A 17,834-nucleotide genomic window follows, 5' to 3' on the forward strand; every position below is an offset into this window, starting at 1 on the left:
ACTATTTTTACAGAGAAAAACAAAAGTGCGACAATGCAGAATCGAAATTGAAATTTAAAGTAAAAATATTTCTTCAACTTGAACTGATCCATCCTCACCAGCCCCAGAAAATATTTTGTTATTCGTCATCTAACTCATCTTCATTCTTATTTGGGAAGGGAGAGTAAAAGGGTGAGTGTTTTGGGAAACACTCAACAAGTAGGGGCCGATCGAACATGATAAATACCAAAATATACACATGTATATATATATTATAATCTCGAAATAATTTAATCATGAATAATCTGATACAAATACAAAGCAAACATTGCACAGTTAATTATCTCATTTTCAATGGTTTACTTATCAGTTCCCTATATGTTACTCCTTTAAGGGGCGAGTCCAAAAGAACGGTTATTATAACCCACCGCATCTAGGCCATATCAAATAAAATTATCGGAAATTCCTTAACCATTTCTAAATCAACTCTTAACAGTGCATCTCAAATATTTCCAAATAACTCTAACATGCTTCAAATAATACCATAAATAGCCAACAAATAGCATATCAAAGTGGAACGAATATACTATCATGTCGATCGAATTTTCAAAAACATAAGTAATTTATTTTATATATCTTAAACTCACACAAAAATAAATATAAGTGTAAAAACTTATATCATGCAATAGAAGTATAAAAGCCCACTTACTATATCTGATTTATAAGAAAATTGTGTAGGAGTAGACATTGTTGAAGAACCTCAAACTGAGAAAATATCAAACTAGGTTCAAAATAGAATCTTCTTGATCTTAACGATCTAAGCCGTTTGGTTTTGGACAGAAAAATGCGGTTCATTGATCGACTTTGGACAACTTTTTGGCTTAGGTTGCTGTAGGTGATTGCTCCAAACTCAGACAGAAAGTATCGCCAAAATTGGACAACAAACTTCTTTGAAAATAAGGTAAGATCTTTGCTCGAAAGTGGACAGGAAGTCTTCTTGAAATTTGGAATGAAAGCTCTTTCGAACCGATGCCACACTCCAAGTTTTCTGGGCAGATTTTGCACTCAAAGTTGAGAGCAGAAAATCAGAGCTTGAAATTCTGCTACTGGATTCAAATTTTGGCAGATTCAGAGGTCTTCAAGAATGGACAGAATCTGGTTCTCAAAATGCTTGTTCAAAGGTCTCGATGGTTGATAGAAAATATGTTCGAAACGATGCCGAATTCCAAGGTTTCTTATCTGCACTCGTGCTCGACAATGAGCAATATATTTAGGCTTCAAAATTGGACATAAACTTACTCTCAGAATGTGGCTCACTGGTTTCAAAAATGGCCAGAATATCTTTTCGAAATGATGCTGAGTTCTTTGAGTTTCTGGATAACAAAGGGTGCTAAAAAATGACAGATGGTTGGGACTTAAATATGTGGGATAGTGGTGCTCGAAATTGTAGTTTTGGGTATGGTCTTCATCCAGATTTTGGCCACTACTTATAGGCTGAAAATATAAACTGAAAAGCCTCCCATTCATGGCCAATAATTCCCATAAAGAGCAATCATTCCTCTTAATTTCTTTGGTTGTTACAACTTTTCACATCAATCCTTGAATTTGAACAAACCTGCTCCTAATTCTATCGATTATGGCTCTTCATTTCTGCTGGAAATGTTGGGTTCTCACATCCCACTCTTCTTATTGGGAGTTTTGTCGTCAAAACTTGAGTTGAGTTGTTCTTCAAAAATATAAGGATATTGTTTCCGCATATTCTCTTTGAGTTCCCACGTGACATACCTCTTAGAATGATTAAACCACTTCACGTAGGGAATGGTCCGTCGCCTAACTATTTGGTCCCTTTTATTCACAATTTGAATTGGAATTTCTTCATACTTCAACTTCGTTCAAGTTTTCTAATTTGTTTTTCCCACACATTTGGAATCTAACAGCTGTTTTAGTATAGTATTTCTTCATTCCATTTCAATTGAATCGAAATCTAAGGATCATGATAGTAGTATATTCTTGATGGTCTAAATGTATCCCAATCATCCCATTGAATTGCGGTTGATATAAAACGCTAAGAGTCACCATAGAAACCATATGTTGTTGGACACTCTTCCAAATTTGTGATATCAGATCTTGATTTGAAGTTGATGCAAGGTTGGAACTTAACATCTGTTGGATCATAATCTCGATCAAGCTCTTTGTTTAATTGAACTTACATTCGTCCTTATAGGTACTCCTTCTATCGGAAGACTATGGTCTTAACTTAAACTAAATGACCATGATTTACCTATTTTGTAAATTTTGAATTTACATACAATTATAATTCTAATATGTAGCCTAGTTTCCTTATATCCACTTAAATATTAATGGATTCTACTCTAAAATTTTAAATCTTAGTTTTTCGAAAGTGACAATGATGGAAGAAAATTGAATAGATTTTTCATCATGAAATAATAAGAATAGAATATTAATTGTATTTATGATTATTTCATCATATACCAAGGATTTTGATATCTAAAACAAATTAACGATAGAAAATAAATAAAATTTAATTTAACTTAGTATAATCAATATGATTATGAAAACTAAGTAAAATGACTTGGACAATAGAAGTGCGTTATGGATTTTATCATGTAGACAGGCAATGACTCTGAAAAGCTCGGACAAGTGAATTATCAAAAAAGAAATTAACCATTTTGGTTAAACAACTGAATCAGGTACGTAAAAAACGTAGTCAATTGTGAAAAGATGAATCTAGTTAAATAACGATCTACAAAACTTTGTAGCTCAAAAAATGCCACAATAACCCAATCAAACAAATAAAATTAGGATGCTAAATATATTTAATAGTAAAAAAATATTGGGTTATCTAGACTATGAGTGAAAAAAAAAAATTAGCAAATAGGTGAGGCTGATAATCATATAAAGTTTATTATATGACTCGATAACATGGTTCAGTAAAATAATAACAATCAAAAGGGATATATTCTAAAAACAAATGCAAGTCGAAAAGTAAAATTTTTTGATATTCACATAAGAGGTTAAACTAAAATATTTAAGTAGACTGTGGTATGTTTGTAAATAGAATAACTAAAAAGAATGATATTGTCAAACTTACTATTCGATCAAGATAAATAATGATGTCTTGGAAAAATGGAAGTGTTACTCAAAATGTATAATCGGAGGCGAAATTTTTTTTTTTTTTAAAAAAAGAAAATTGTATACAAAATATGGTATGGACATATGCAATGTGTAAACATTGTGCAAGATAAAAAGAGAAATCAATTTAATAGGTTAGTCGAGAGGGGAAAAATAACTTCAAAAAGATGGTTTTTTTTTTTAAAATTCTAATAAACTGATTTGTATCCGAACTTATTTAAACCCAAAAGAATTTCAAACCGTTATTTTTTTTATTTGCATAACTTTACTAATTGAATCCAATTTACTTAAATCTTACGTGGTCTATCAAATTCCCTAAAACCATCATCTCGACATGTTTCCTTTAGCTGAAATTTTCTTAATTCAGTCTATGAGATTTACTTGCCCAAATTCCTATTAGTTGTATCACTAATAGTTGAATTCTTCTCAAAATATATCATAAACCATATTTTCGATAGTTGGATAGTTCAAACCTAAATTCCTTAACCGTTCTTTTAATTTAAGAATTTCAGATAATAAAATCTTAAAATCCGTAAATCCTCAAATTAAGTATTTTCGACCCAAAATTTAAATCTCTACTTCCGTGAATTCTCACATTAATATTTTCTCATATTCGAAATTTAAATCTCAAATTCTGTAATTACTTAATATTTTCGGGTCTTACATTTCCCAACTAAGCCAACTCCTCTTCAAGGGTTTTCTTTGGTAAAAAAAATGAAAATTTCATCTTCACACATATACTAGGTCCTCTGTCACCTTGCACTCCTCTATTAAATTATAACCTTAATAGAAAAAATATGCATTGTACCTCCTTCCCTTTAAGCTCCTCTACTAGGTTATAATCTTAGTAGAAAAAATATAAATATTCAACTTCCAATGTTCTGACCCCTCTACTTGACACTAACCCTAGTAGAAAAAATGCAACTCTTCATCTTTCAACCCTCTAACTTCTCTACTTGGCCTTAGCCAAAGCAGGAAAAATGCAAGTTTCCATCTCTCATCATATAACTCCTCTACTAAGTCTTAACCACAGTAGAAAAAATGCTAGTCTCCCTTTTTATCCATCTTACTCCTCTACTTGGCCTTAGCCATAGTAGAAAAAATATGAACTTCAACTTTCGATCATCTACTCCTTTACTTGGCCTTAGCCAAAGTAGGAAAAACGCAAGCCTCCATATCTTATCCTCTAACTCCTCTACTAAGTCTTAGCCATAGTAGGAAAAATGCCAGTCTCCACCTTTCACCCACGAACTCCTCTACTTGGCCTTAGCCATAGTAGGAAATATGCAAGCCTCCACCTTTCTCCCACTAACTCCTCTACTTGGCCTTAGCCATAGTAGAAAAAACTCTAGTCTCCACCTTTCACCCACTAACTCCTCTACTTGGACTTAGCCATAGTAGGAAAAATGCAAGCCTCCACCTTTCACCCACTAACTCCTCTACTTGGCCTTAGCCATAGTAGAAAAAATGCAAGCCTCCACCTTTCATCCACTAACTCATCTACTTGGCCTTAGCCATAGTAGAAAAAATTTTAGTCTCCACCTTTCACCCACTAACTCCTCTACTTGGCCTTAGCCATAGTAGGAAAAATGAAAGCCTCCACTTTTCACCCTCTAACTCCTCTACTTGGCCTTAGCCATAGTATGAAAAATGCAAGTCTCCACCTTTAACCCATTATCTCCTCTACTTGATCTTAGCCATAGTAGGAAAATATGCTACTCTCCACCTTTCACCCACTAACTCCTCTACTTGGTCTTAGCTGAATTAGGAAAAATGCAGCTTTTCACCTTTCACTCATTAACTCCTCAACTTGGCCTTAGTCATAGTAGGAAAAATGCAAGCCTCCACCTTTCACACTGATAAGTGCAATTTATGCACTTAATTTATATATGATTTGATTTGACTTTTGTGATGTATCGAGTGGATTTTATGCATATTAGTTTTTTTTTTTGTGAGTTGCAAGGATTGGCGCAAAAATACCGAGAAAAAGCGGAAAGGTGAATTACGGATCATCAACTTCAGAAAATTACTGGGAATTTTTTAAACATCCAAACCTGATCTCCACCATTCATAATACATTTTAGGATGTTTTGAAGCTGCTGTCAAAATTTTAGCTCAATCCGACAGTTATATTGTGAGATATAGTTTTTGAAAATTGTCGCTCTCTGAAGAATTCCACACCCGAGAGCTATGTGCGGGCGCGCATATCCTCATGTGCGGGCGCGCCGTTTGAGAAATTTTGAGCCTGGAGAAGTTAGAGAACCATGCGCGAGCGCCCATCTATTCAAGCGCACCCGCGCTATCACAAAAGTCAGATTTTTTGATTTTTCGAGAAGTAAACCTTTGGACTTTCGTGGGATTTTATTTTTTGGATTGGAAGCACATATAAAAGGAACTTGGATGCACATAATTGAAGGGAGGAAGCCGCCGCACAACATCATAAAATTTTTAGAGCTTAAACATGAGATTTGAGAGAAAATATTGGGAGAAAATCTGCATCAAACATGAAGAACATCAAAGCAAGCGAAGATGAAGGACGCGGAAGCTACTTCGGATTTGTTTTTCTTTCCCGTTTTCTTATTAAATTATGATTTGATGTCTAGTTTCATGAATATATTTTGGTTTCATCAGAATTTGAGTATGAACTAAATTCTTTAGTCTAGAGGGATGATGAAACCTGGTGTAGACACTTTTACAACTTTTTAATTTTATTGAATTGAATTCCCATAGATTAATTGTTTTTATAGTATTGATTGTCATTTCAATTACTTGATCAATAATTGATTTGTTATATTTATTTTGAATCCGATACTCGGGAGAAGGGATTTTGAATAGGACCAATAGAAATAACACTGTTAATAGTTTATATACCTCGGGAGAGTATATAGCGTTAATAGAGCCTTAAGAAGAACATTGTTTTACACATATATCGCTGCAATTAGATTCTTAATAGGGATATTGGAATTGAACTGTAGTTGATACACTCTATTTGGCACTCAAGAAAGGGAAATAGAAAAATCTAGGTGTTCTTGGTTATTAATTGAAAGGAATTCATGAAAATAAGTTACTTAGGAGTGATTGTTGTCGAAACCAGGTGAAATATAAACTCTGGACAATTTTTCCTCTGATTGATATTTCTCTGAAAATTGTGTGTGTGCTACTAAAAATCCATTGATTATTTTTTTTTCTGCAAATCTTTCAAATATTAATGTTCTAAATAAAGTTTAAACTATTTTAATTAAAAGTACTAGGTAAGTTCATATTACTCCTCGTGGGAACGATACTCTATTCATCACTAAAACTTGACAATCGTGCGCTTGCGAGCGTAAATTTTGCAACACTAACTCCTCTACTTGGCCTTAGCCATAGAAAAAAAAATGCAAGCCTCCACCTTTCATCCACTAACTCCTCTATTTGGCCTTAGCCATAGTAGGAAAAATGCTAGTCTTCACCTTTCACCCACTAACTCCTCTACTTGGTCTTAGTAATAGTAGAAAAAATGTAAGCCTCCACCTTTAACCCATTAACTCCTCTACTTGGCCTTAGCCATAGTAGGAAAATATGCAACTCTCCATCTTTCATCCACTAACTCCTCTACTTGGCCTAGCTGAAGTAGGAAAAATGCAGCTTTTCACCTTCCACCCACTAATTCCTCTACTTGGCCTTAGCCGAAGTATGAAAATGCAACTTTTCACCTTCCACCCACTAACTCCTCTACTTGGCCTTAACCATAGTAGCAAAATATGAGTTATAGGTGAAATACACCTAAGTACCCAAGGCCTAGTGACCCAACAAAACCATCTTTTACCCTCAATCAAAATAACACTTATTACATTTAGAAAGAGAAATTAATTTCATTGAAATTCAAATGATTACACAAGAAATAGTTAAAAATGATATACATCAAAAATTAGTTTAAGGATAACATTTTTTAAGGCGACAAGGTTTTCAAGACCTCTTCCAAGCCCCGCCATGTACATCTCTCAGTAATAAGCCCAAGAACTAAGTTTCTCCTCCCAAGACCCCCAATTCTATTTCTTCATGACTTTCCTCCTCTTCAAGTACCTATATTTATTCCTCAACCACCGACAACATACTCCTTACACTTTTTATTATGTTAACCTCCATCCGCTCTCTTTTTTCTCCTTCTCTCACCACCCCGTCATAAAATCGTCGTGCCACCATTTGATCCCCACGCAAGACCCCAACTTCTCTCTCTACTGGAAACGTGAGCTTTTGATGATATGTAGAAGCGATGACTTTAAAGTCCTTCATAGCTGGCCGACCCAAAATTCCATTGTATGATGAGGGATCATCTACAACCGTGAAGCTTACCATCTTGGTTATCCTATTAGGATCGCTTACCATGGACACCGAGAGATCAATTTGCCCTATTGGTCGAATAGCATGGCCTGTGATTCCATGCAATGGTGTAGAGATCGACTCTAATTCACATCCTTCTATATTCATTTGGTCCAACGTCCCTTTGAAAAATATGTTTATTGAACTCCAACTGTCAACAAATATCCTTGCTACATCATAACTTGCAACAGTAACTGTCACCACTAAGGCGTCATTATGTGGAGCCACAACACCTCGTAGGTCCTTGGGGCCAAAACTAATAACGGGATTGTGGTAAATTCAGTTCCTTAGATACCTCAAAGTTCTCCATCCTTCTCCAATGCGCTTTACGTGCTCGCCCAGAATCACCATCGGTGGCACCTCCTGAAATCATATGAATCATACTTCTCGTAGGATTGTTAGCATTGTCCATCATCATACTTCGTTGGTCAAATCCTTGAGGAGGACCCTGACGCTCTATCTCTGTTCTCGGCTCCTCCATTTCTTGATTTATCCAAGGAGGACCTCGCCCTTGCCTCAGGGGCAAATGAAACTCTTGATTACCTCTTGACGAAGTTCTTGTTCTCCTCATAGGTGGAGCCAACTTAGGGCCTTCATCAATCCTTTGAACTTACTTGATTCCTTCTTTTCTCCTCTACCTCCATCACCTTGTCCCGGTTTTGATCCATGGGGACATAAGGTGAGAATTTCCCTTTACTTAGAGCTCGGTCATCTTCTCTCTCTCCCATGCCTTTCTTCCTACCTCTCTTATCCACCCCTTCCACATTACTACCTTCTTGCCTTTGCTCAGTCCTCCTGTTTCTTTGAGTGTATTCTAGATTCACGTATTTCTCCGCTTGTGCCAAAGATCAACGTAGCTTGACGGAGGCTTCTTAACCAAAGACTTGAAGAATTCACCTCCTTTCAACCCTCAGGTAAAAGAGAACTTATCACTATATCAAGAGTAGCAGTCGGAACTTTCAAAGCCACACCATTAAAGAGTTGAATAAACTCCCTCAAAGTTTCCTGGTCCTGTTGCTTTATCACAAATAAACTCAAGGAGTTCTTTTTATATTCTTTGATATGAATCTAGGAGGTGCTCGAAGATTCATATTGTTCCAATATTTGCTCTGTGATTTACAATCGAGAGTTGAAGGGTTTGGAATTCATGAGAATCAAGTTGGAATGCTTGAAGATCATCTTGGAGGAAGTTATAACAATATTTATGTCAGAAAAGACCAAGAAAGTGAAGAAAATATTGAAGAAATTACAAAAATTTGTCACAATGGTCGAAGCCTATGCGCGCCCGCGCCTGCGCGTTACCTGCGAAAGGCCTGCGCGCCCGCGCTGCCTGATTAACGTTGAAAATGAATTTATGTACTTCATGCGCGCCCGCGCCTCTACATAGCGAACCTGCACCTCTACATAGCGCGCTTGCGCCTTCGAGTTATACACACACTTCGGCGTGTTAGTGTGTGTGCATGGAATTTTGAGTATTTTTGATAATTTTGATATATTGTGTTATTTTGAGTCTTATAAGTCTATTAGGAAACTTTTAGATGATATCTTGAGATATCTTTTGAATTATTTTTGCATTATCTTTAGGATTTGAGAATTATAATCCAACTAGGAAATCTTTAGTCTAATTCTATTAGGATTCCTTGTTTATTTCTTTTATATATTGTAAACTTCTCATTCATTGAGAACAATTAAGTTGATTATTGAATTATTGATTTTTATCAATTCTTAAAAATTCTCTCTAAATTTTTTCCAAAGCTTTGCTTTGTTTTTATCAAAATCAAACTTATCAAAGTTTCCTTAAATTTGTGGTGTTTGTCTATTGATTTTCACTTGGGTTGTCAAAGACAGGTTTCTTTGAAGGTCCAACTGAATTGTTTATTGTTTTCTATCGTGATTATCTGTTGCTAGTTTCGTTATAAACTAGAGGTGGATATTCGAAAACTTACTTGTTTAAAAGATTGGGACAACGTTATTGAATATTTTTTTTATTGAATTGAGGGTACGATTCATTTATAATCGTGTTTGTCTTTCATGACATCCAAGATTCTTATCATTTGGTATCAGAGCTTAAGGTCTTTTATCAAGTAAGTCGTATCTTTCTATTTGTTCTTCTTATCTATTCTTCGTTCATCCATAGTAGTTCTTCGTGTTCTTTCTTCTTCATATCTTTGTTCTTCGTTGGAGTATATCCTTCGTCAAATTTCTGTGTCGTTTCTTCCAACCTTGTTTCCCAAGTTTCGTGTCTTGTGCTAAAAGTTATTATTTTTAAAAAAAAAAATTAAAAAAAGGGTGGATTATTTTGGTCAAAAAAAATAATTAAAAGGACCGAATTTTTTTTTTAAAAAAAAGGTGGAAAAATAACTTGTGGCAAATTTCTTGTGTTTTGTGAGTCTTTGGGTACAAAGTTATTTCAATCTTCATAAAATCAATTTCTTGTTTTTGTGCAATCTACATGAGTCGATTGACAAGTGTTTACAAATTTTGAACTTGTGAGTTTGATACACTCCCACACAAATCAAAAGCTCTACTATATTTTGAGTGGAAAAAAAAGTGCTTGAGTGATTTTCTTTGAAATGATTTGTTAGAATTTGGGCGAGGTAAATATTTATTACTAATATTTTTCTTGCAAGTACGATGTCCTATAGAAAATATTTTGTTGGTGGAGATGATGATGAGTATATGGAGAGTAAAAGGAGATTTTATGGGTGTGATAGTAATAGAAGTAATAAAAATAAAATTCCGTCGTTCCATGGAGATGAGTATCCGGAATTATATTTGAAGTGGGAGAAAAGGATAAAGAGTGTATTAGATAGCCGTGATATTTCTGAAGCTAGGAAAGTGAAACTTGTCATAAAAGAGTTTACCGACTATGCTTGCACTTGGTGGGATAGATTGGATGAGAATAGGAAAAGACGTGGAATGAGTCCTATTTCTACATGGGATGAGTTGAAAAGAGCTATGAGAAAACGTTTTGCTCCTAATCTCTATGAAGTTCTCAAACGTGAATATCAAGGTACAACTAAACTTTCAACTTATCGTACTTGTGATATTTCATGTTTATGGTGTCATAGAAAAGTTGAGCATGATATGAGTCAATGTCTAAATAATGCTATGATAAGAGTAGTGGATTCTCAAATAGATGTTGAATCCAAAGTTATAGTGGATGTTGAGTCTAAAAGTGAAGTTGAGAAAATTGAGAATGATGATTCTCCAATGATTGATGAAGTGATTGTTGAAATATGTGCGGTGGAGGGTGAATCATTGATTGATGAAAAATCTTTTATTGTGCATGATGTGGTTGATAGTAGTGTTGATGTTACTAGTGAAACTAGTAATGAGTTATTGGATAATTCATGTATTATTTTTTTGTAATTGAATCCAAAAGAATTTTTTGAGGATCAATTAAAAATTCAAAATTTGAGTGATATGGCTGAAAAAAAAAGAGTGATAAAAAAAGTGAGACAACCATTGAAAAGAATGAAAATGAAATATTAAAGGCCAAAAAAAAGAGTGTACAAAAAAGTGACGTGGTCTTTGAGGTAAGAAAAGAGAGAAAAAAAAGAGTGGAAAGAGACCAAAAAAAAAAAATATTATGGTCCAAAATTGTGACGTTGAAAATTTTGTGCGAATGAATAAAATCCCTAAAGTACTTATGTACAAAGAGGTTTTATCTCATTGTGATGATATAGCCGGTTCAATCCCGAGCATCGTTTGTTCTTCTTTGCAGGATTTTGGAGATGCGTTGATGTAGAAGCAAAGGAGAAATAATACTAAAAGTCTTAACATGTTGGTTCCATGTGAGGTTGGTCACTTCCTTGGAGAGGTTAGGGATTTGAGAGTTATTCCATTCCAGAGGTATGATTTAACTTTAAATGTTGAATACCAATCAAATGTCTACTTTAAAAGGTATTGTCTAAATTCTCAATTGTTTTGGATTTAAATTCTTTGTTGAGAGATTTGTGAATATGATATCTATGAAATATGGATTGAATTCACATCTTGATCTTAAGTTATTGGAATCTAGGTATGTTGAGGAATTGAATAATTTGGATCATATAGTAGTGTTGGAGTCATTTTTCGATCTTAATGAGTTGGAATCTTGGTGTGATACAAGAGTAAATAATTTTGTGTATGTTGTTGTGAAGTATCTGAGTTGTTGATATGAGAGAATTGTTCATGAATAATATAGGTGGCAAGTTTTATTTTTTTGAGTGATTAGTAATGATTTTTGGTCTAGCTAATGCGCATAATACTTTCATGAGATTGATATGTTGTGTTTTGCATGCGCCTAGAGATATATTTGTTATGGTATACTTTGATTATATCATAGTATATAGCAAAATTTTGAATGGTCATGTTGAACATTTGATACTTGTGTTATTTACACAAAGTGATGGGGATTTTTATGAAAATTTTAAAGTGTGTCTATTGTGCACAAGAGAACTTGTTTTATTTGTTTATGGTATGAGTCATCAAGGAAAAAGAGTTCTTGATGGAAAGGTGATTAAGTGTTTACAAGATAAAGAGTATGTGGTAGTTACTACACTGTCACGAAGGTACGTATTTTTATCTACCTTGTTTTTAAAATTGTTGTGGATTGAGAATGTTAAGGAGTTGAATGCATTTTGGATAATTATTTGAAAAATATGTTTGAGTTATGTTTGCATGACACTCATGAAAAATTCTATGTGAGAAATAAGTGTTTGTTTAAGAAGAATAGAATTTTCATTCCATCTTCATCATTGAATAAGTTATTTGTTGTGGGATCATGTAGTATAAGTTGATGTGTTGTTTGGGAGGTTATAAAACAATGAATAGTTTTCATGGATATTTTTTGTGGTTGCATATGAGGAGATATGTTGAGTGAAGTCGTGAGTGGCATATTCTATGCGAATTAATTCTTATTCCTAAGGAACAATGTTTATACTTATCTATGAATTTTGTGTTAGGGTTAACCAGGTCTAAGAAGGGAAGGAATTTCGTGTATGTATTGCTTAATGGAATTTTAATCTTGTTTATGTGTGTTAATGGTTATGAGGCGTTTAGTTTAAGCATGAAGAATTTTGTGTTCTTTGATTTTGTAATGAGAATGTAAGGTACATTAAGTGACAAGGAAAAGTTGCTTGAGTTGGATGATAAAGCTTGCAACGAGAAAATACGTGTTAAGTGTATTTTCAATAAAATTCTTAGTTTTACTAATTTTTCGTTGTTTGTTATAGGTCACGAGCAAGATTTGAGGACAAAGTTTTTTGAAGAAGGGGAGTCTGATATGAATCTAGGAGGTGCTCAAAGATTTATATTGTTCCAAGATTTGCTCCGTGATTTACAATCGAGAGTTGAAGGATTTGGAATTCATGAGAATCAAGTTGAAATGCTTGAAGATCATCTTGGAGAAGTTATAACAATATTGAAGTCCAAAAAGACCAAAAAAGTGAAGAAAATATTGAAGAAATTACAAAAATTGGTCACAATGGTTGAAGCTTATGCGCGCTCGCGCCCCTGAACTCACGCGCCCGCGCGTTACCTGCGAAAAGCCTGCGCGCCCGCACTGCCTGATCAAATTTGAAAACGGATTTACGTACTTCATGCGCGCCCGCGCCTTCGAGTTTTACACACACTTAGGCGTGTTAGTGTGTGTGTGTATGGAATTTTGAGTATTTTTGATATATTTTGATATATTGTGTTATTTTAAGTCTTATAAGTCTATTATGAAACTTTTAGATGATATCTTGAGATATCTTTGATATCTTTTGAAGTATTTTTACATTATCTTTAAGATTTGAGAATTATAATCCAACTAAAAAATCTTTAGTCTAATTCTATTAGGATTACTAGTTTATTTCTTTTATATATTGTAAACTTCTCATTCATTGAGAACAATTACGTTGATTATTGAATTATTGATTTTTATCAATTTTTTAAAATTCTCTCTAAAATTTTTTCAAAGCTTTGCTTTGTTTTTATCAAAATCAAACTTATCAAAGTTTCATAAACTTTGTGACGTTTGTCAATTGATTTTCACTTGGGTTTTCAAAGACAGGTTCCTTTCAAGATCCAACTGAATTGTTGATTGTTTTCTATCGTGATTATATGTTGCTAGTTTTGTTATAAAGTAGAGGTGAATATCCAAAAACTTATTTGTTCAAAAGATTGAGACAACATTATTGAATCCTTTTGTTATTGAATTGAGGGTACGATTCATTTATAATCGTGTTTGTTTTTCATGCATCTAAGATTCCTATCATTCTTGCTACTAGCAAACCGATGCATAAAGACTACACTGAAATTCTCAAAAAACCTTGTGGACCCAGACTTCAACATGTTGAACCATTGCTGGGCGGACTTTACCAACGTTCTCAAGAATACTCGACACTTTATATCGTCAGAGTATTGGTTCAATAAGGCGGCGTTCTCGAATCTTCCCATATGTTCTTTCGGGTCCGTACTTCCATCATATTCTCCCACGCTTGGCTTCTTGAAACTAGCTGAAAGTTTTTCCTCCAAAATCGCAAGGGAAAATGGACTTGCCATCTTAAGAGTTGAACCCTTGCCTCCAAGTTGTTGTCTCAACATCCTTATCTCCTTCCACATTTCCTCCTCCTCTTGATCATCCAAGCCCGGAGGGGGTAGGGCTCCCCCTACCTGACTCCGCTGACCCACTTCATCCTTACCTGACACTTGCTCTTGCTCTTGCTCTTGCTCTTGATTTTGTTCATGACCTCGGCCTTGCGAGGCTTCCTAATTTTTCTTCAAGACATCTCCCACAACCTTAGTGATAAATTGGCCCAACTCTTCCAAAGCCATATTCCCCATCGTATTTCTAGGGGAAGGCTACTCCATCCTCGGCCCTTGGCGAGATGAGGTAGTGTGGGCTCTTTACTCCATTTCTTTTCAACCATCTCTACGTCTTAACTCAAACTTTCCACAGACGACGTCAAACAATTAACATATTTACATTAATTGTTCGTCATATTTACATTAACAATCAACTACGTACGCCAAATATTTATACATTACATTAGTTGTTCGTCATATTCACCAAACTTGGTACACATAAACAAACAAAATTATGTATCTTTATTTAATATCTACTTGTCATCTATACTATTATATAAAGGTTGAGTACCTTATAATAACTATTTTTTGACACACCAAAAATCATCTTCCAATTATACTTTTTTTTTCTACCTTTTTCTCAACTTATTTTTCCCACTAACCTCTTTCATCTTTTCTTCAACCAATCTTTCTCATGTTTGTTTATACATTCTTTCATAAAAGAATTCATAAAATATTATGCGCGTGTTTCTGTCGCTAGTTTGTATTACACATAATTCGTTTATTCTATGTATCAAACGGTACTTTAGGGTCTGTTTAATTGTGTTGATGAAAGTTTATGAAATTGTACATATAAATTAATAATATTGTGAGTACGTATTAAAATATTCGAGTAGGATGTGAATTCATTGAATATGAATAATAACATTTTTGGTTTGATTAATTAATTAAATTTGGAATAAGATTATAAAATTACAATTTTATATTTTTTAATAATAATAAAAATGAATAATAATATTGTAAATTCGTTTTCAATTATATGATTAATAATAAGATGTAACCAAACATTTGATGGGATTGTCCCATCGGAGCGTTAACCAAACCGGCCTAAGGATAAATATGATATGAAATTTTTTGTAACAGAATTAATTGGAACAAATATGATTCAGATACGTGATTTGATTTCTAAAAACAAGAAAACAAAACAAAACAAAACAAAACAAAACAAAACTGTTAGAAATTTGTTTACCTTATTTTAGCTTAAAATCAGTGGGAGGCATGAAAAATTCAGAATTCAAACCGCAAACATTGAAATCGACCTCTTCGATTTTCCATGATTCCTCCAATTCCCTTTTGTGGTTTGCTGACTGCTCCCCATATCTAAAAACAGTGACAAATGTCTTCCCACTATGTGCAATATTCACATTATCTACATACTTGTACCCCTCGATCACAGATTCCATGCTCGTTTCCCAGAAAACGTCCCCATCATCTTTGCTGGTTTTCACCGTCAGTAATCTGGAATCCTCCAACTTAACCAGCAGGCCTGATCTTTGGCTGAAATATCCCCATATGGTGTGATGAATGATCTCCGATTTCGGGCTGCTTTGTGCTTCTAGCGTAGATTGGCTTGCATCTAGCTTTAGTATGAAGCAATCTTCGTCCTTTATGATTTTTTCGCCTATGCATACTGCGTCGATGAACAAATTGGCAATGGAACGTGGATCCAGGCCTTGCAAGAATCGACGTAAAGGTCTAGGGGGACCTTTGGACATAGGCCTTTGCTGATTCGAAGACTGTCTCCAAGAAATCTTGCCATTGCTTCCTGATATAACCTTGCATCCCGAAATCAGCAGCTCTAGGCACCACTTGTCGGGATTCTTCTGCCAAAGCACGAAACCCCCTGCTTCCTCTGTGTTGGTAACCTTGACGCTTTCGTTGTCACCTTGATGAAAATCTGATGCACTTATTTTAACCTGTCCCATTGCACACATGCTGTTTACCGCATTCAGCGCCGGTTGCCCTCCTGTTGCTGCTACGTATTGTTGCACTATGTATTTGGCTGTTGATGCTTCCTAGAAACGATATATATATATATATGACATTTAGAAATTAAGAGTCATGAATGAGTTACTACTATTTATACATCAGCAATTTGTATACAAACTGTCTACTTTACTAGCTATCATTTTAATTAACTTGAATATTATACACTATACAGTTGAACCAACTATATATAATTCTTGAAATATATATTTTGCATGTTCACTTGCTCAGACATGAATGGTGGATTTCGCTAGTAACATGCAATTCATGTGAAAATTTTGTTAAGAAAAAGTTGAGAAGTGCTTTCTAAAAGCTTTCTCGAACACTATACCATAGTTACTCAGGTATCAAAGTCATTTTTTCAAGAAAAAAAAAATATCACGTACATGGAATATCACTGATTATCAAAATCTGTACACTAATTAAGCTCAGATATACAAAACTTGTATCTCGATTTAAACTTGTTATATGATCTATCTACTACTTACTACTTATAGAGGTGGGGAAACTCTAAATAATCATAAGATTAAAATTTAAAACCCAAAGAGAAAATAATTAAGGCTAAAACATGCAGTGTCATTTACTCACAATGGAAGCATGTTTAACGGGACGATTCATGGATGGATCCAGCTGAACTTGCATGGGTATAAGAGGAGATCCCACAAAATACAAAAGGAAGCTCAATTCGTTATATCTTCCGGCAATGATCGGCGAGGACCACTTGTCGGAAGTCTGAGCTTTCATCCACGTCGCCATGTTCTGCCACCGCAACGCCACATTGTTTCCCATCTTGGTGAACATCTCCTCCGGGATCGGCACCTCCAGCACGGTCTCCAGCCCATCTTCTCGGTCGAAATTAGGGCACAATTTTCGCATGAAATTAGCTTGTTTGTTCTTCTGCTGTGCGTTGGAATGCATCGCTTTCGCCGTTTCTTGGCCGGAATTTAAATAAGAGAATGATCTGATGTAAAAGAGAACAAAATTAGGGTTTTTTTTATTTTTTAATTTTTGCAGTTTGTGAAGAACAACAGAAAGAGTTGTTTTGGTGTGTATTTTGGTACGATAATATCGTCATGGACACATGGAAGGCTGCCCTTGTTTTTAGGGTTTTATGAGGACATTAATCTCTCTAGTCGTAAAACATATATTAATCTGATCACAACCATTCATCATGCATACTATAATTAGTTCGTCAGATTCCAAACCTTGGTATACTATTAATTCAAAAACACACAAGTCTTGCTATAATTAGTTCCTCGGATTCCATCACGTATACGGGATAATTCTGTGTCTACATTTCGGTTATACTCAAATTTACATTTCGCATGATAAATTATAAACGTACTTGTCCCATTACTAAATTCTTAAATAATATTTTTTCATAAATTTCATGCAACTAGAACATAAATACGAAAATATAAAAATCCATGCATACTCTAAAAATCCAAAATAATAAAACATGTGTGGAATATTTATTTTAACTCTCAAACATAAATATCATAAATAGAGCTATGGTCAAGGTTACTAGCTGTCTGGATGCTCATACGCCCTCGCCGCCAGACAGAACCACATTCTCTTCATTATTCTCATGCTCTCCTGCACCATTTAAATCTAGTGAGCCTAGAGGCTCAGCACGTTCTATCCTTATTTAACAACATGAAACCACACGTACACAAACACACATCATATAAAATACGTGAATATACTTATACGTGCATGATCTTAAAAATATATGCATA

General features: G+C 34.5%; 2 protein-coding genes across 2 annotated transcripts; both read right to left on the minus strand.

The window, feature by feature from the left end:
• Positions 1–7,203: 7,203 nt before the first annotated feature.
• Positions 7,204–7,975, minus strand: LOC140890130 (uncharacterized). The gene is made up of 2 exons (XM_073297890.1): positions 7,790–7,975; positions 7,204–7,737 (listed from the first exon to the last, which is right to left on the minus strand). Exons 1-2 carry the CDS (start codon positions 7,973–7,975, stop codon positions 7,204–7,206), a joined length of 720 nt encoding a protein of 239 aa, XP_073153991.1.
• Positions 7,976–15,299: 7,324 nt separating this feature from the next.
• On the minus strand, positions 15,300–16,971 carry LOC140886171 (uncharacterized). The gene is made up of 2 exons (XM_073292678.1): positions 16,684–16,971; positions 15,300–16,124 (listed from the first exon to the last, which is right to left on the minus strand). The coding sequence occupies exons 1-2, from the start codon at positions 16,969–16,971 to the stop codon at positions 15,300–15,302; spliced, it is 1,113 nt and encodes a 370-aa protein (XP_073148779.1).
• Between the last annotated feature and the right edge of the window lie 863 nt (positions 16,972–17,834).

This window comes from Henckelia pumila, chromosome 3 (genome assembly GCF_033568475.1).
Source record: "Henckelia pumila isolate YLH828 chromosome 3, ASM3356847v2, whole genome shotgun sequence".
Taxonomy (NCBI): Eukaryota; Viridiplantae; Streptophyta; class Magnoliopsida; order Lamiales; family Gesneriaceae; genus Henckelia; species Henckelia pumila.